The sequence below is a fragment of the Arctopsyche grandis genome, chromosome 6 (genome assembly GCF_051622035.1).
Source record: "Arctopsyche grandis isolate Sample6627 chromosome 6, ASM5162203v2, whole genome shotgun sequence".
NCBI classification, from domain to species: domain Eukaryota; kingdom Metazoa; phylum Arthropoda; class Insecta; order Trichoptera; family Hydropsychidae; genus Arctopsyche; species Arctopsyche grandis.
The window spans coordinates 13,425,789-13,445,802 of NC_135360.1; the positions used below are offsets into that span (position 1 = coordinate 13,425,789).

The 20,014-nt window shown below is 37.7% G+C and overlaps 2 protein-coding genes across 3 annotated transcripts; one reads left to right on the forward strand and one right to left on the reverse strand.

Annotated features, from left to right (window-relative positions):
• The first annotated feature begins 184 nt into the window (after positions 1-184).
• eIF3c (eukaryotic translation initiation factor 3 subunit c) lies at positions 185-4,771 on the forward strand. Of its 2 annotated transcripts, none has more exons than XM_077432922.1 (16): positions 185-359; positions 703-810; positions 899-1,031; positions 1,104-1,385; positions 1,465-1,705; positions 1,781-1,946; positions 2,020-2,282; positions 2,359-2,568; positions 2,639-2,792; positions 2,872-3,087; positions 3,166-3,306; positions 3,462-3,634; positions 3,715-3,874; positions 3,949-4,138; positions 4,214-4,392; positions 4,470-4,771. In XM_077432922.1, exons 2-16 carry the CDS (start codon positions 718-720, stop codon positions 4,620-4,622), a joined length of 2,754 nt encoding a protein of 917 aa, XP_077289048.1. In that variant the 5' UTR covers positions 185-359; positions 703-717; the 3' UTR covers positions 4,623-4,771. The 2 variants fall into 2 exon arrangements, with proteins under 2 accessions (XP_077289048.1, XP_077289049.1); XM_077432923.1 differs by having other exon boundaries at positions 221-359; positions 2,023-2,282.
• Positions 4,762-14,494, reverse strand: SF2 (splicing factor 2). The gene is made up of 5 exons (XM_077432924.1): positions 14,129-14,494; positions 7,914-8,101; positions 7,659-7,831; positions 7,489-7,577; positions 4,762-7,412 (listed from the first exon to the last, which is right to left on the reverse strand). Exons 1-5 carry the CDS (start codon positions 14,359-14,361, stop codon positions 7,310-7,312), a joined length of 786 nt encoding a protein of 261 aa, XP_077289050.1. The 5' UTR covers positions 14,362-14,494; the 3' UTR covers positions 4,762-7,309.
• Between the last annotated feature and the right edge of the window lie 5,520 nt (positions 14,495-20,014).

Sequence of the window (20,014 nt, forward strand, 5' to 3'; positions counted from 1 at the left end):
ACGCATTTCTGTAAAATCCATTTTGAAACTAATAAAGTTGCGATTGTTTAGTCACAAGTGCGTGCACTGTAATGATTTTTCGCGATAGTTTCTGTCGCGCGAAAAAATTATCGCGCCACATAAAATCGTAAGTGCGTTTGGGGCTTTAACTAGCCACTGAAATGGCGTAGTTGTGTAAATATAGAAAATTCAAGGGTGTGGCATGAATGGAGAAATGTTCGAGTTGCTGGTCGTGAAAGCGTCCAATTCAGACCTCTCGGAAGCTAGCCTCGTGGCTTCAGCGTTTGCTCGCACTGGCTGTCAGCCAAGCGGTGTCTGGCTGAGGTTTCAGCTGATTCGATAGTCGCGGTCGCTTTGCGGTAAGTCGTCGGAGCGCGTCATCAAACCGGAGCCCCGCATCCCCCCGCCCCGCCCCGACTACCCCCGCCCCGCCGACACATAACCTCACCCGGTTTCCAGATGTAACCACCGGCCATTTCCCACCCCTCTAATAATAAGTCATACTTAAATGTAGTTGAATTCACTGTAGAAACAACTCGCCATATGTTGACACTAGAAACGTCACAATTTCCTATTCAGTTTTGAATTGCATCTTAATTTATCATCAATCAGTTTGCCTATTAAAAATTACATACTGTAAATGTATGATGAAATATTGCGTACGTATTATTCGCATATTACTATACTAATCATATTTTTCAGACAAACTCTTTCAACATGAGTCGGTTTTTCGCAACTGGAACTGACTCCGAGTCGGAAAGCTCGAGTGAGGAGGAGCAGGTATCTCGCCAGCCGCCTATGACATTTACGGTAAGTTTAAAATTACTATATTTTATGAAACTTGGCATATGATGTTTTTAATGTAAAAAAATATCAAGGTTTTTTATTTTGATTGCAGTTTAGTGACGATGAAGAAGAAACTAGACGTGTTGTTAGGTCGACGAAAGAAAAACGTTTTGAAGAACTCACATCTATAATCAAGAACATACGGAACTACAAAAAAATTAAGGATATGACTTCCATGCTTTCCAGTAAGTTTATTATAAAAATAAATTTATAGTAAAATTGTTCCACATTCTCTTAATATTTCTTTTAATGTTAAGGTTTTGAGGATCTTCAAAAGGCATACACTAAAGCATTACCCGTTGTAATGAAAGAAACCAATGGTCAACCACCAGAGTTTTTCCTACGTTGCCTCATTGAATGTGAAACGTTTGTCGCCCAACTATGGGAAGATAGGAATTATCGAAAAAATATGTCTAAGAGCAATAGTAAATCATTAACATCGTTGAGACAGAAACTGCGAAAATATTGCAAAGAAATGGAACCAGAGCTTGCACACATTCGGGAACAGCCCGAATTACCTGAACAAGATGGAGATAAAAGTATGTATATTAACAGACGTCTTGAATTATACCATTCCATCGATATAACACTAATTGTATAAATGTATTTTATTTGCAGCTGATGACGATTCTTCGGATTCAGAAGCACATGAAGTGGGAGGAAAAGCTGAAGCCGAGGCAAAAGTTCCACAAGTCACTGCTGCTACTGCTACTGCTGTCGAAGGATTTACCGAATCTCGCGCTCCGGATGATGACGATTCTGAAGATTCTATCGACTGGGGCTCTGATTCTTCGTCTTCTGGTGATTCCAGCGATGAATATGATAAAAATATTACGTTGAGGGAGCGTTTCCTTAAGCGGTAGTTAAAATACAATTTATTTTATTTTACATAAATATTTTCTGTTGATTTAACATGTTGATTTCAATGTAACAGAACTACTGAGAGAGATGAAGAAGAAGAGCGAGAGCGAAGACGTGAAAGACGTCGTGACCGAGGAGAAAGAGAAAGGCCATCTGTTCGCCGTGCCCGTAAAGCTGGTGAACTTGATGATGGTGAAGGTGCTTGGGAAACTGTGAGAAATGGCGTGGCGACAACACAGGTATATATTACATCACATATAGTATTTATTATGAATGTAATAAATTTGTATATCATTTTTATATTGTTTGCAGGAGAAACCCAAAATGTTCAGCAAAGAAGCTGAAGTTGACGTACCTGCTGTTGTGAAAAAATTGGAAGAAGTTGTGGCTGCACGTGGTAAAAAGAGAACCGATCGTCGTCTCCAATTGGAATTGCTCCGAGAGCTTTTAACCATCAGCGACGCTCACAACTTGGGTCCAGCCGTGGCGGCCAAACTGAAAGCTGCCATCGCTGCAGCCTATTTCGATTACAACGCAAAAGTATCTGATTCTATGAAACCAGAGCATTGGAACAAGTAAATTTTTCAGCTGATAATTTGATTCAATTCACTCCATATAACTGAGTTAATATAAATTGGCAATTGTTTTCAGATTAGTAGAGTGTGTGCAAGACTTGGTGGACCTTTTAATAGGACACGAGGATCTTGTCGTTAGCGAGATGGTGCCTGAAGAGGCAGAACAATTGGTAGGCCCACCGTGGCGAGTAAACTCTTGCGCCGTCACCGCCGTGGAGAGATTAGATGATGAATTCATCAAACTGTTGAAGGAATGTGATCCTCATTCCAATGAATATGTCGACAGGTATTTTTTATCCCATCATCATAAGTCTGCTTTGCTTCATCGGATGACTAATATGTATCCAATATTACAGATTGAAGGACGAAATTCGTGTATCATCCATCATTGATAAAATCCAAAAGTATGTTGAGAAGCGTGGAGTTCAGGACGAAGTTTGTCGTATATATTTACGCAAAATCGATCATCTTTATTACAAATTCGATCCCACCGTATTGAAACAAAAAGCTGTGAGTTTACATGTGTATGTATATCTAAGGCATGTTTATTGTACTGTTACTAATTTTAATTTAATGGGTTTTTTTTCAGGGAGAGTTGCCTGCTGGTTTGGATACTTCCATTCAAGTGATGAATCGTCTTTGCAAATACATTTACGCTAACGACAATACTGGCCGTCTCCGAACTCGAGCCATTCTCAGTCATATGTACCACTATGCACTGCACGACGATTGGTTCCGAGCGCGCGATCTGCTGCTCATGAGTCATTTGCAAGAAACTATCAATCATTCGGATCCCAGTACACAGGTGAATATTCATTATCGATATCCCAGTTCAATTTCCAATACCCGAATAGTACTCGAGTACATTATTATTTCATTTTAGATTCTTTACAATCGTACCATGGCTAACCTTGGACTGTGCGCTTTTCGATACGGTAACATTAAGGATGCCCATGCTTGCCTCGTCGATTTAATGGTAACTGGCAAACCTAAGGAGTTGCTCGCTCAAGGACTTTTACCACAAGTAAGTTTTTATTGTTCTTATGTATAATACTTACATACATACTTTATTGTTATTTTTATGTATAATACTTACAAAGTCTCTTTCGAAATTATATATTAGAAGATAGAAGATATGAAAATGTGTTTTCGGTTTACTAAATTTGCAATCATTTGTAGCGTCAACATGAACGTTCTAAAGAACAAGAAAAAATTGAAAAGCAGAGACAGATGCCATTCCACATGCACATCAATTTGGAACTGCTCGAATGTGTCTACTTTGTATCTGCTATGCTGATTGAAATCCCATACATGGCTGCTCACGAATTTGATGCCAGAAGGAGAATGATTAGGTAGTTTTTTGTCAACTTATAATTTTTTCTCTTATAGACGTGTCCAATATGTAATGAAATTGTTTGTACTTTTTTTACAGTAAAACATTCTATCAAAATTTGCGGGCTTCTGAACGGCAGTCCCTTGTCGGTCCACCAGAAAGCATGCGAGAACATGTAGTGGCTGCAGCCAGAGCTATGCGACACGGCAATTGGGAATTGTGCTATAATTATATTGTAAACCCCAAGATGAATGCTAAGGTAGCTTATTACACATTATAAACGTATTTTCATTGATAGCAGAGTTTTTTATATTCTTGTTTTTGATTTTCTAGGTTTGGGACTTGTTCTACCAGGCCGATCTAGTGCGAGAAATGTTGCTCCGTCTCATCAGAGAGGAATCCATGCGCACATACCTCTTCACCTACAGTAATGTGTATGCATCAGTCAGTCTGGAAACACTGCAAGCTATGTTCCAGTTGCCGAAATCGGCCGTACATTCACTCGTCAGTAAAATGATCATAGGTAATAAAGCGTCGAAGAATATCTGAATAGTTTTGTTATTAATATGTGGCTCAATATTTACTTTTTATTTCATAGGTGAAGAGCTTTTGGCTAGTATGGATGATCCTAGCGGATGTATAGTTTTGCATCGTTGTGAACCGTCGAGATTACAAGCACTCGCTCTGCAATTAACCGATAAATTGTTCAACTTTGTAGACTCCAATGAAAGAATTTTCGAAATGAAACAAAATCCATTCTTCCAGAGAGGAAATGTGGTCAGTATTGACTCTTTATATATATTGCTTATTTGTTTTAAAAATATTCCTGATGCATTGCTGGTTTTTCTTTTCAGGGAGGATATGGAGGACGTGACCGAGGAGGTGGTAGAGGAGGACAGGAGCGCGGCGGAGGTGGTGGTCGTGGTGGTGATGGATGGCAGCGTCGCGGGCAACGTAATCAACGTCGTCATCATGACGACCGTGGTCATGACGGCGAAGGTTATTAAACTTTTCTATTTCGCAGCCACTCGTAAAGTCGATTTCCATATGTAAAAACTATCTTGTATGTGGTGGTTAGTATTGAATAAATACCATAAAAAAATTTGTATTTATTATTATGTCTATTCAGAATAAAACACATTTAATAATCAATTGAAAATCTTTATTCTTTATATACGTGTACACACAAAAAACATCTATTCTTAAGAGTCAATAATAAAAAAGTCTAGTTTGATCAATCAAAGTCACTTGTAAGTTCAAAATTGATTATAATTTATACAACCACTTAATAACGCTCATCTACGAAACCTTAACTTTACTTTCACACCATGTATACAGCATTTAAAATAGATCCATTTATTTATCATGAATGAAATTTAGGCGTGTTTCGCTAATTATCATTACAAAACGTGATGGATAGAAGGAATTCAAACCAGTTTAAAATAATAAGAAAATCCATAATAAATAAGTGCAAATGTGCAACAATACTAAGAGGGGGGGGGGGGGGGAAGAGGTAAATCAAAACCTATTCAAACAATATTTTAAACTGAAAGCAAATTTCTGGCATATGAATAAGGATTTGGTGATGAATCGGTGATATTTAAATGCTGCAACTGTATCTATCAATGATGGCACACAGCTTTCAATGTTTCCTTTACATCGGACATAAATCATTTCCTCAGAACATATCTAAGAAATTGTTAAAATAAAATTCCATTAATTGAATAAAAAAGCATGCATAGAACATAGCTTTCGCACAAATTACAATGTGTTGTTACCATAGTACATTTTGTCACCTATCAAACATGATTAATAAAAGTAAAAAAAAAAAAAAAAGAGTTAACATGTCAAATACAAAACCATGCGACCATCATCAGACTATTTGTCGTGTTCATTAAGGTTCCTGTTAAAAGCTGAAAAAGAATTCAAATTCTTGTGACCACAGCTCACAAACGTTAAAATCCTATCAATTAACCTAACCGCTACCCATTTATTAAAAACACAAATTCAATCATCTCATAGCTTTCTTCATTATCGCTCAAACGCACCCTCTCTCGCTCAGAACGTTATAGACAAAATGCATTAATCAAAAATAGATAAGATGTTATTGCCAACAATGCATGCAAGGCAAAGAACAAGTATGCAATATTAAACAATAAAAAAGATATTTTGGTACAATCATACCATTCCATCCAAATTGAAAATCCTACGGTGTCCTTATGATCCAAAGCGAAGAAAAATGTGTTATCCAAAAATAAAATCTATTATCTTTGCAACAATGGAATTCCAGAGAAAATCCTTTCCTTCCTTTTCTAAACGATTTAGAGCAACATTAGAAGATCTTCAAAAGCGCAATCACTAATGTTTGACAGTCCCACGATGACTTTTGTGACAACGACGCTTTGAAACAGATAAACTTTCAAGTTCACTAAATTTTTATATCACTAGTAAGAGTGACATCACAATCGTGGCGAACGTCCTATGATCCAATATATAGTCAGATAACATGTTCATCACAAAGTCTAGTTATTTAAAATTTAGTGTCATCAAATTGATACATAAAAAACTATTATCCTCACAATGAACACATTTATGAACTTTTTATTTAAATTTGTAATTATACGAACAGATCTCCTCGGGAACATCTCGCTATATTCCACAAGTATGTATCCTTGCAAATTAACAAAACAAAACAATCCCTTATCCATCCATACAGTCCAGTGAAAAGAGCGATCCTTTGGTCCATTATATCCAATATTGGAATTCGGATCATTCTAATTCAAAAATCCGGTAATTCCATCCAAACAGAGGATTGTGTCCGAGACCAATACCGTCTGTCGTCCTGGAGATCCAAAAAAATCCTTCCTCAATCCTTTCCTATCCTGCCAGTGCTTCCAGCCATGACATTCCATACATATGAACAGAAAAAAATGAATTAGTCAATTAAATAAGAAAAAAGCTTCATGACAACTGGTGTATACAAAATTATTTTTATCGATGTATTTCAAAAATTGACACAGCATTATATAATGTAAACAAAATGCATGTAACTCATCCACTAAATATATATGTATATATTTTAGACACAAAATTTTGAAATTTTTTTATTCAATTAAACAAAATATTAAATAACTGGAAATGTATGAATTATGATAAATTTTGATATAAAATCATGTGTATGTATTTATAAATAACACATCATATTTCCCTTAGGATTAAATTTAATTATATTTTCAGTATATAACTATACTCAAATTTACATTATGTAAATAAAAATGTAATTGCGCAAACTTTATGAATTACACATACAAAGCATACGTAACTGTATACATACACATACTTGATTAAAAAGTAGTTTCGGCATACCTTTTTATTGCAAACTATGCATAAAAAGTTATGCAAAAACAGGAATGGTTCATATAATATGTACTGATAAACAAACACTAAAAAATAATGATCCAACATAAAATAATGTGAATAAAATGTCAGTTTGAAAAATAATTATGAAAAATGTGTATTGCTTTTTAAACGACTAACAAAAACGAAATACAAAAAATTAATAATAAAATATCTGTTATCTGATCAGAAGCAGTTTTGCATTGTAATAATACATACACTCAATTTGCTGAAAGCCTAATGTTGTACATGCCAGAAAATTGAGCACCATACAACTTAATATGGCAATGGCAGACGTTTAATAATCGGAACGGGATCTCGAGCGCGATCGACTGTATACCCGACGAACTGGCGAGTATCGAGGAGAGCTCCGACGAGACGAGTAAGACCTTGAACGAGACCTGCAACAATTGTACATTTTGAGCCACACCACAACCACCTCAACCACCACATCATTCATATAATAAAACTACTTACCGGAATTTTTCTTTGTCAGCACTGCCATAGCGATCGCCACCACTATTACCACCGTAATCTTCCCTGACACGAATGTACGAAACTTCACCCTATAAATTCGACATTAATAACATTTTACAACAAACATCAAAGCAAACGGACATAAATAATACATGTAATATATGACAGACCTCGTGCGAACGAAACCGAGAATCGTCCAACTTTTTGACGGCGTATTTCATGTCTTCCAATCGCAAAAATTCCACGACACCAGTCCCGTCTTTGAAAGCATCTGCAAAGCATACGTCACCCGCCTCGCGCATGTGATCTTTCAGATCTTGCCACGATCCTGAGCTCGGAAGGCCTAAGAAAATAATCAACATTAATTATCAAATTTAAAACAAAATAACGTATTTTGATTAAAAAAAAAAAACTATTATTATTACCGCTCACTATGACACGGAACTCTGATCGTCTAGCTGGAGGACCACGTCCTCTCGAACCACCCATGGGCCGATCACCACCTCTACCGCCTCCCCGACCACCAGGTCCACCACCTCTTGGGAATTCGACTCTCAACCTGTATCCATCGTAATCGTAACCATCACGAGCCCTGACAGCGTCATCTGCATCTCTATAAGCAAACATTAGCAAATGTTAGTAAATGTTATTCAAGCATGAAAGTTCATCTCGTATTCAACTTTGCTTTGTGATACATAGTTCAATAACATAAAAAAAAATTGATAGTGGAGGTCATTTCGAAGAAAAAAACATTAAATTTACATATTTCGTGTTGACTAACATGTTTTCAAACTAAAAAATAATACAACAATGAAATTGTTGTGTGATATTTTAAAACAATTTTTACGATTGGATAAAAATATTTTTTTGTACGATACTAGCTTCATGAATATTCTGTACTGAAAGAAAGCTTAAATAATATTGTATGTACGTACTAGGCGTAAACTTCCCAACTATTATGCTGCATTTACATGAGGCCAATTGTCGAGACATTCCACTAAGCCAACCCAATACTAAATGCAGCATAAGACATTCCATTGGCTTAGTGGAATGTCTTAACAATTGGCCTTGTGTAAATGCACCATTGAGGCACAGATAAACAGGTTCAAAAAGTATTTTTCGGTACTTGTTGGATATAAGGGCGCAACTTAGCAACATCAAGTATATATACACTTAAATTATTATTGTATACACTAACGCAAACAAATACACGACAGTTAAACTAATGGTCTATAGGTGTCAAAAACAATTCTAATAAAGTGACAGTATGCGACCAGTGATAAACGTTACAATGATCAATATATTGAAATTGGGAGACACTCTCTTCGACAAAAACAATTAGACTAAGTTATTCGGAAACCAAAGTTAGTTTCCACAGTGATTGCGACATTTAGCGTTCATTGCAGTGTAATAACTATAGCGCAGTGGTCAGTAAACTCTCCGAAGAATAGACACATTTTTGATTATTTAAGATATGGAGCTGTCGGCTAGAAAATATATCAATTTCACATATTACAAAAAATTACTTACTCAGATTCTTGACGAGCCTACTAAATTCACGTAACTGCCGTGTATTTGTTTAGGTTAGTGTATGTACACTGGCGGTCAAATAAATTGCATCACTTTTAATTTTACGGTTTTCGGGTCGTAAAAGCTCTACCCCATTCTGGGTTCGAATTTTTTTTTAGGCTTTTGTTTAAATATACCCTCCTCGATATTTTGAACTCATTTTAAAGTGTGATTTCGAAGTGGAAGCAGCGTTATTCTTAATCTAGAAATAGTGATGTCAAAACACCACCATACAACTTCGGAGAACAAAGTGAAAATTTTAACTTTTTCGAAATGTGGACTTTCAACAAGAGATATTTCAAGTTAGTTGGGATATTCTCAATCAACAATTTCAATAATACTGAAGAAAGAACGAGAAATTGGCATTGTGGACCGACGTAAAGGTACTGGACTGACTTGGACAATAAATTCACGGAAAGATCGTTTGCTGACACGCCAGTTCATTCAATATCTTTTCAAAACTGCTTCAGATTTAAGAACAGACATTTTAGAAGATTTTTCAATTAATATTAGTGTGGAAACTGTGCAGAGACGATTGATAGAAGGTGGCTTTTACGCTCGGAGACTTGAAAAAAAGCCATTTCTCTCAAATAAAATGAAGGAGAAACATCTTCAATGGGCCAAAACTTATGAAAATTGGACAATTTTGTATTGGCAGAAAGTGGTACACTCGGATGACTCCAAGTTTAACCTCTATGGATCGGATGAATTACAGCAGGTTCGCAAAAGTGGAGAACGATACAACCAAAAGTATACTGTCAAAACAGTAAAGCACTCTCACAGCCAAATGGTTTGAGGGTGTTTTTCATACTACGGGATTGGAGAACTTTGTTTAAATAATGGTTTTGTGAATGAAGAGATGTACAAATCAATATTGGAGGAAAGTTTTGTCCCATCGATAATAGGAGTTACGACGTTACCATGGTCTGGAAAAGTCCCGATATGAACCCGATAGAAAATTTGCGGATGATTATAAAACCTCGATTAGGCAAAGTGAATATCAACACTGCGTCAAAATTAAAAAATGCCATTTATAATGTGTGGTACAATGAAATGCCGCGATGCATTATGATAAATTGATAAATTCCATGCCTGCTAGGATTCAGGAAGTCGTAAAATAAAAAAGAGGGTCCACTAAATATTAAGTTTTATTTTTAAATGTGTAAAATATAATCAAAAATGACATTGAAATGAAAAAGTTCGAAAAACAAATAAAGTATCGTTTCAATTATCTCTCATGCATAACGATCCTAATCCCCCACAAAACCATGCATCGCAAAATTTGGTCCCTAAAATTTTTACTACATCCCTTTTTTGTTTAACTGCTACAATAAGGTATCACAGGGATATAATCCACTTTCTAAATCGAGCTGAGTAGGGATTATAAACGAAAGAAGCCCGTAATACGAAAAAAACACGTTTTTTCAAAGTGATGCAATTTATGTGACCGCCAGTGTATATTGAATGCTCAGTTGCGCTCATATAACTAGAGGTCGGAATCTGAAGGGGCCGGAAACGTGCCGCCTATTGTTCCATTGTTGTAAATCCTTTGTAAAAAAGGTTCGGCAAACCTTTAACAATGCATTTACAATCTTTGAACAATAAACAGCCCCTTCAGATTCCGGGCTCTACATATAACCAATGAGTCATATTATGGCAATTTCCCTTTCACTACCAAGACTTGATAAATCATACTTTCAAGACAAAAATTCAACTCGGCTTCCTCAAAAATAGACTATTTTCAATAATAAATCTCATACAAAAAAAAAAAATTCAATAACTTTTGAAAGATATAATTTTATTAATGTAATAAACAACTTGCTTCTGACAAAAACGCCACAGACCTTTGGTCCAACGATTATACTGAACCCACGACTCAAGATCTAGCCAATTAAAACTCCAGTCGACTATTAACACACAGGATACCGTGCACACAAATTTGTGCGTTTGAAAAACTTCCTTTGGCTACCGTGTGCACAAATATGTGCGTTGCGTCACTCCTACTTCATATAAAGAAAAAACACGTTGAACCTTGTATTTCTTGTAATTTATTCATATTTAACTAAAATAATTTTAAAAGTCGATATTGAAAAATCCAGAAGGTTAGAAACTGGACTATAGCAAATGTACCAAATATTTCTTTAAATTTACAAAATATTTCTTTGGTTATGCTGAAGATGTCTCAAATTTTATTTTATTTAACTAAAGCGTATAGGAGGTTTGTAAAAATAATAGAACAGATCGTCATCGACCTTCTCAGAGGTTCGAAACCAGCGAAAATTTCATTAGTGTATGAATTTCATATTGTGTTTAAATAACGTGTGTGTGTGTAAATAATAAAAATATGTAATACTATCAAAAACCATTAAGTGAGTTTATCGATAATATATTATAATATAAAGGAAACTTTTAAATAAATATTGTGTAAATATCTACCAATCAATCAAATGTCAATATCTACATAAGGGGTGCAGTTTGCTGGGTGAATGCTTTTTTTGTGTTTTTAGTTGAATAAATATGTTTGATTTTTTTTATATTCATGTTCTGAAGAAAATATCACCATTGTTTACTATGTGCCCTTTTATATTTCTTCGGTAATTTATTGCCTACACTTGACTCCTGGTTACTAACCACTGCACTAGGTAATAAACACATTTTGGGGGGACCTTTTTTTTCTCACATCTGTTTTATGTTCCTCTTAGATTTTGCCAGATGTCCTAAAATTCTCTCACTGATATTGTTATTTATGACGAAAGAGGATTAGGGCGCGATCACACAGCGAGGGAGCGGTATGCTATACGCGGGATATTTTTTTTAGATAGTTTTAAACACACACAAATTGTAGGTCATACCCGGTACGATACGCCGGATCTTACGGGATCGTGCGGGATCGGGGCGGTCTCGTTGAAATTCTATAGAATTGTTTATACTAACTTGACGGTGATATATAGTAATTCGTCGACCCTCGGACGACGCTTGACAGTGATCGATAACGGTGTATCCCATATTTTTTTTGACATCTCCTCCCAAGCTTCATTGCGAATGTTTTGGTCCTTATATTTTACGGATCTGACGTCATAGACACATTCGTACTGTCGCACAACTTCTATTAATTTTTCTGACATTATGAACTGCGATGTACCGATATTATGAACTGCGATGACCGAGCTCAAAAGACGAACTGTTTGCAGTCACCACTTTCTTGAGTATAAAAAGTATAAATAAAAAATACTTTGTTCTTGATATAAAATAAAGTAAAAATGGGCTCTCTTTAAACGAACATGTTATTGTATCGACATGTACATACATTCATACGGAAATGCATTCAGTATCAATTAGTTACAGTCCATATTGAGTGCACTATAGCCCTTTACGTAAAAAACATCTTTGTTCGTTTATCTGTTGATGGTATTAGGGATTTAAGTACGTATTTAGTTTTTGTACCAAAAAACTTGAGTCCATTGTCTAGTCATTTCTGTTTATTTAGTAACAATTGGTTCCGGTAAACAATTAGTGTACTACATAAAACCCTTTATGCTGAATACATCTTTGTCCGTGATTGCAGAGTTTGTTTATGAAAGTATCGAATGAGTATTTAATTCTTAAACCTACCCGGAAACATTAGTCAATTGTTGTTATAAACCGGACACTTGTTTGTCTATTTTTGTTAATTGTTTACTAATTAAGTTTAAAACTGAATTATTAAACAATAAAAGCTTGAAATCCTTAATGTAATTTGTATTTTCTATAATCTTATTATTCCGACAAGTTCTGCTATATTTTTTTGCAAATATGGGATACACCGTTATCGATCACTGTCAAGCGTCGTCCGAGGGTCGACGAATTACTATATATCACCGTCAAGTTAGTATAAACAATTCTATAGAATTTCAACGAGACCGCCCCGATCCCGCACGATCCCGTAAGATCCGGCGTATCGTACCGGGTATGACCTAAAATTTGTGTGTGTTTAAAACTATCTAAAAAAAATATCCCGCGTATAGCATACCGCTCCCTCGCTGTGTGATCGCGCCCTTAACCTTGTTCGATGTCGGCAATTCCAAAGCGCATATGGAATTGCATCTGACTGCATTGTATTTATAGGTTTCAAATAACGACATTTGTTGTTTTTGTTACACAAAGGTTCACTGCTGCTAGATTTTTTTTGTTTATTTATAAAACATGTATATTTGCCATATTTATACACATTTTAATTATTTATTTTATTAGTACGCGACTCTCAGTTTGACTTTTACTGATTTTACAATTACGAAATTTTAAGATAGTCCATACGAAACTGCATTTCAAATTTCACTTTTATACGTTTACTGGTAAAAGAGATATGACATTTTAAACAGTTACAGTTTTTTATGCAAAGATTAGCGCAAATTCTCCCCGCCGCACGCCTGTTTCTTTAGCAATAGCCCGTGGTATCCTATGTGTTAATCCACACGCATTTAGATCCAATGACGTAGTGTGTAGCGACACGGCTCATTATGGCAACAATATTGATATTTACAATTGTTTGTAAAACGAGTTTTGTTGTGAATTGTTAGCATACGCAAACCTCCAAATATAACGTAATTTTTATCAGTCAAATCGTCTGAGCTGACTGAATTATATACCGTTCATGTAGGTCTATGGTTAAAAATTTAATATACAATTTGTTTTCATATGATATAACAGACGGAAGCCAATAAAAAATTAATTAAGAATGAGAAATCGATTACATGTACTGGCATTCAATTCAAGTCGAGTGCGAGTGATACAAAGAGATAACTGTCACAAATTTATTCACACGAATAGACATCGCTCCATAAATGGTGAAAACATGTACCCGTACGAACTGACAAGAGTACAAATATGGGCACGATCACAACACTTTCTCTGGTGGAGAAAGCGTCGATCGAAGATAAATAATCACAGGAGAAACAATCCAATAATGAAATAATGGAAGTGAGCAATGTGTCCACGGTGTTGATAAGCCATGTATATATAAATATATCTAGACAGGACAGGACAAAGAGATAAGGTAGATAGAGAGAGAAGGGGGGGGGGGGGAGATAGTCACCTGGCGTCTTCGAACTCGACGAAGGCGAAGGGGGGCCCTCGTCTGTTCTTCAGGTCGACGAAAGTGACTTTGCCAAATTTGTAGAAGAGGTCCTGAATGTCCTTGGTGCGGATGTCTGGCGGCAGATTGCCCACGTAAATGCGACACTCGTTCCGGCCGCCGCCGCCGCCGCCTCCGCCCCCTCCACCCCCGCCGCCGCCCCCTCCTCCACCGCCACTGCCGCCGCCTGACATTTCCGCGAGGATCTGGAGAAGCCTGCTCTGGTCTGGTCTGGTCTAATTCGAGTCGCAGATCGCAGATCGCAGATCGCCGATAACCGACCACCTACCAGCTGCGCACCTACGCGATCGACGAGCGCCGGCGAAATGGCCGCTCACCCACTTTACCCCTGCACGTCAGTGCCGATGCCTATCAATATGTTATTCTTATTCCTATTTCAATCAAATGCTTTGTAAATCTGACTCGAAATTAATCTTGCTATCAATTATAAATAAAATAATGCGAGGGAAACACTACAGCATCCCGTACGTCATATATCAAGATCGTAATGTATGTATGTATGTACTTGAATTTTATAATAAATGGATTGTTCCACAAAAGGCGATCTCGCGCAAGTCACTAAAATCTCGATCACGGAACGTCTAGCACTCGAGTTCTCGTTAGTACAATATTTTGCGTGGGTGGCTTTCGATTGATATAGTTTTTGGTTGCCAGATTGTTCGAGCTAAAAGCCCTCATGGCCGTTGGTTGTCATAAGAGGGCAGAGGCGCCGAGCTTACTTCCTAGCTCGGCATCATACCAATCAATAAACAAAGTCATAACCGAAAACCGTGACTTTCTAATATGCGGTATAATACGAGTAAATCCCTGGTATTGATTTTCCGATACGGTCGAGGTCCTCATTTCGTCCCCAACATTATTTTAGATGGGCGTAATCTTGAAACTGTTAGGGAAGTCAAGTATCTGGGACACTTGCTGACGGAGGATCTATCTGACATCGAAAGACAAAGAAGAGCCATTTGTGTAAGGGCAAATATGCTGGCTAGACGATTTTTCCACTCCAGTGTAGAGGTTAAGAGACAATTATTTATGTCCTTTTGTACTAGCCTCTATACTGGTGAATTATGGACCAGATACAAGCGGGAGACGACGAGGAAGATAAAAGTACAATACAACAACTGTTACCGTGATCTTTTCGGGTTACCTAGGAGCTGTAGCGCGTCGCAAATGTTTGTAGAAGGGCATGTGCCTCACTTTGAAGCCATTCTCAGGATGAGAGCGGCCTCTCTACGTCTTCGTATATTTTTATCGCCTAATTGTCTTCTTGCTGCTGCATCTTCTCATTTGCATTCTTCATTGTATGTTCGATGGATGGAACTGCTACACCGACCGCCTTGAATAGACATAAAATTATTATTATTAGACTTATTTATTATTATTTATTTATTATAATAATTATTATTATTATTTATTTATTATTATTATTATTTATTATCAGTAATATTTATATATTTACTTATGTATTAATTTATTTTTTTTTGTTTACTGTTTTTCAATACTTTTTTTATTATCTATATATTATTTATATGGGCGTTGGGGATTGCACTATTATTATTATTAATTACCCCACCCTACACCGTTCCAGAACGAGCTGATCGACAAGACAAAGACGAACCACATACACAGTCACTGTTTCATCCGTACCCCCCCCCCCTCCCCCTTGCAGCTACGAACACAGATGTTCCGTGATCGAGATTTTAGTGACTTGCGCGAGATCGCTTTTTACATACCTCCTTTACGTTTTTGCGAAATAAACACCGAACCGAATTTTATATATAGTTAAATGAAAAGCTTGTGTAGTTCTCTTATGCTCTCGATGATGCTCTTTATTTTCACTAGTTCGTTTCCTGTAAATAATTTTTGCGATAAACGAATTTTAATTCTCCATTAATATTGTTCTAAAAGATTTATTAACAAACACGAACTTCAAAATTTATGATATTTATTAGTCAGTCAAAATATTTTAACCGATGGACATCACATATTTTTATTTTTCCTGCAGATAGTCGTAAAATGGATATAGCTGAATTTTAATTTGGATTCTATTGAAGTTGGTAAATTATGATTAAAATTTAAAAAAAAATCACATTGCAATACAATCGTACGATCATGTTCAGACTACTTGTCGGTCGGCTTTCGTGGCCTTACGACCCACGATTTGGCCGATATTTTTGTGTTGGACACCCTGACAGCGGCTAGCTCACACTGACTGTTGTTCGATAACGGTTGGCGCGTTAACATTGGGGTGTTTACGTGGCCCTTCGCTTCTTGCCACCGACCACCAGCTCGACACTGGCGGGGTTGGGACGATACTTGGAGACCAGCTCCAGTATCCGTCCGGTGTGCACCCGAGGAAGCCTAGTCTGTCTTCGTACAGAAGGCAGACAACTGAGCTACGCGTGGTTTATTTGTTTATTTGTTACCTCAAAATCACGCGTGGTTTATTTGTTGACTCCCCCCCCCCTTTCCCCCTGTTTGCTCTATGTACATTCAACGTGAAAATATAATCATTGTGATCAGACTTACGACCTGTTTTCATTGTTATATAATCTCCCACCTTTTTTCCACATCACGCATCCCACGCACACTTTACGAAAGAGAAAGGGACAGAACAGAGCAGCCATCGTCAGCAGAGACCAGACTACCGACGACGAAGGAAGGCACCGTGAGGAAACCAGCCCCGCCCACGCTTACCACGAGCTATCTCACAAACCGACATCAGGTGGTCTCGATTGAGGACCCCTGGCGTCCGTACAGATCAATTATTATAAAGTTTATTTTATCAGTTATGAAACATTATTTTAGTTAAATTGATTAAAATTTCATAAGATAATCTTTCAACATATGTATGAATCTAGCTAGGGTGATCAACTGAGAAGGATTAAAAAGATCACATTTTTTTTAAATAATCATTTTTCTGAAAAAATTTCAATATATTTCAGTATATCGTACTAATTCAAGGTTTTATTTTATATATTAAAAAAATATATGTGCAAAATTAGTTACGAAATCAATATAATAAACATTAAGTCTAGAGAAATTCGTTTTAAATTTCAAAACATGTTTTTTACATTTAACATTTTCCTTTTTTTTACTAGCCTCTTCTTACTTCGCTTTCGATTTTTTTTACAAGCCTCATATCAGCATTTTCGTGTGACAAAATTTGGGTTTGATATCCACAATCTTCCGATCGTTTTCAAACTTTGCCATTTTCCTTGGTTTGGTCAATATATCAATATATGTGTAAATAAAATCCTTTTTTTTTACATCATAATATAATTTTTTACCAGAATAATTTGGTTTTTTGGTAATACAAAAATTTTAATGTTTTTATTCTCATTTTTATCACATTGTAGCGCTTCTACGACATGGTCGAGTTTCGGTAACCATTCTGCGAGTTGGGACCGATTAAGCTATGTATCTTCGTTTCTCGCTGCTCCATTTCTTTCCCGCTCTTCAAATTAAATAGTAAATAGTCGTGTCTTCAACAATTCCGTTGTTTCAATCCAACCGCCCACCATAAAATTTTCCTCATACTCATCTGTTTTGATAGCTGCGGGGGCTGTATGTGTGTATGTGTTTGTTTGGAGATGAACAGCGGCTGTGTATGTGTGATGGTCGTCGTCTTCTCTCTCGTCGAGCACGTTCTGGAACGGTGCGGTGAGAGGGATTAAGAAATGTCAGTTTAGTAACGACTTCGTTTATTGAGCTTGAATGGCCGAGCCAGGGAGTTACTCGGCGCCTCTGCCCCTTGATGGCGGGGCTGTGGATGAGAGCGCTGGCTGGTCAGGAAGGGTGGACCAGCCCCATCAACCGCCTTGGTTGATAGCTCGTGAGCGTCTGAGAGCTCGCCGTGTTCGAGGCTTGGGTCGAAACACGTGGTCGAGCTGGCCGTAGTCGATAAGGGTAGACTACGGGAGAAGCCAGACTCCTCGGAGGGCTTCTATGCCAATGAGAGCTCGCCGTGATCGAGGCAGAGGTCAATCACGGGGCAGCCTGTAGGTTGAGGCTGGTTTTTACGAGGCAGCTACATCTGGCGGTCCGAGCCGGGATCACCGGACATACGAACCCACGGGGGAATCTAAAGCCGACTGACAGATGTTCGGCGCAAAAAAGGAAGAAGAAGAAGGCCGTAAAAACACAACCAACGGCCATGAGGGCTTTTAGCTCGAACACATCTACCACTAATTTGACAGAAAATAAAAGCCAACTTTATTCATAAGCACTGAATTATTGTTTAAAAAAAAAGAGGACAGTCCGAGTATATTTTAAGAAAATATAGAAAACAAAAGAATCGTGTCATGAAAGAAAAAACATTTTTTTTAAAAGAAACCGTTGGTAAAGATATAAATGTAATAAAATTTCTATGAAGTTTTAATAATAATGACGGCTTTCCACTGCACGATTAAAGGTCTGTTCATACCTAGTCAGCACGTACCGACTTCAGCAGGTATCCGGCCGTACGAAAAGTATTCTTTGGTACATTTTGTATGGGTATATTCGTACCAACCGTCACGTTTACGCCACGGCAGGCTTACAGCAGTACCCGACATTTCCTGTTCATACCTTACAGCAACATCCATCAACGTATCGTATCCGTTTTTTTGGCCATCGTGGAAATATATACGCGAATAACGTGCCATGAGTCTGCCGCTTTGCTGTTTTGGACCAATTATTGATAGTGACAGTTGACAGCTGTTCAATCTTTCGACATGGTTTTGGCGCAAATATTTAAAAATTTTTTACGGAAATTGAACGATAGCTGCAGGAGCTGTACTGTGTGTATATGTATGGGTGACCAGTGACTGTGGATGTGTCGTCGTCTCGATCAGCTTGCTCTGGAACGGTGCGGGGTGGGGGAATTATACAAAAGAGTAACGGTTATGATCTCGTTTTTATTGATGAGTAGATGGCGCGCCGGGGAGTTTCTCGGCGCCTGTGCCCCTTTATGGCGGAGGCTGTGGATTGAGTAGGCTGTGGCTGGTCAGGAAGGGTAGACCAGCCACGCCAAGACCTTCTCCGTCGGAGTCTCACGAGCGTCTGAGAGCTCGCCGTGTTCGAGGCTTGGGTCGAACACGTGGTCGAGTATAGTCGGTAGACATAGACGGTGAGGCACGACTATGGAAGAAGCCATACTCCTTCTATTATGGAGGGCTTCTATGATGCCAAGCGCTCGCCGTGATTCGCTTGGGTGGATCACGGGGCCAGCCTGCCTTAGTTCGAGGCCGGCTTTTACGAGGGACGCTGCATCTGGCGGTCAGCGCCGGGATCACCGGGCGCCGGACCCACGGGAGAATCTAGAGCGACTGACAGCTGGTCAGTGTAAAAGAAAGAAAACAAAAGCCGAAGCCGTAAGAGGACAACCAACGGCCATGAGGGTTTTTGGCTCGGACAGAAATAATTAAAAAAAATTTGTCCATCATCCACAAGCGTCTTATACAGTGTCCAAAACTTTCCTTCGGTTTTTCTATTTTTTTAACATGGGATGCACATCAAAACGCCTCCGTGCTTTTTTATTGCCTTCTTGAACTTCTTCTTCCAACAACAACGCGATTATACATAATTTTTCGTTCGATAAACGCCGAAACATTTTTGCTGACTTGTATTCACGTATGAATGCACGTGTATGCATTCATATTGTAAGTACTCGACAATACGACGTAAGCAAAATTGCGCCGTATCGTCATGGCCTGCAATGTATAACTAAGCCTATTTTGCCTTGCACTTGGCCAAATTGCTGTAAGCGTGACGTGACCGCGACGTGTAGAATAGAAATTGTAGGAATCTCGTCATCGTCATCGTCATCGAAACATTCGAGAATATTCC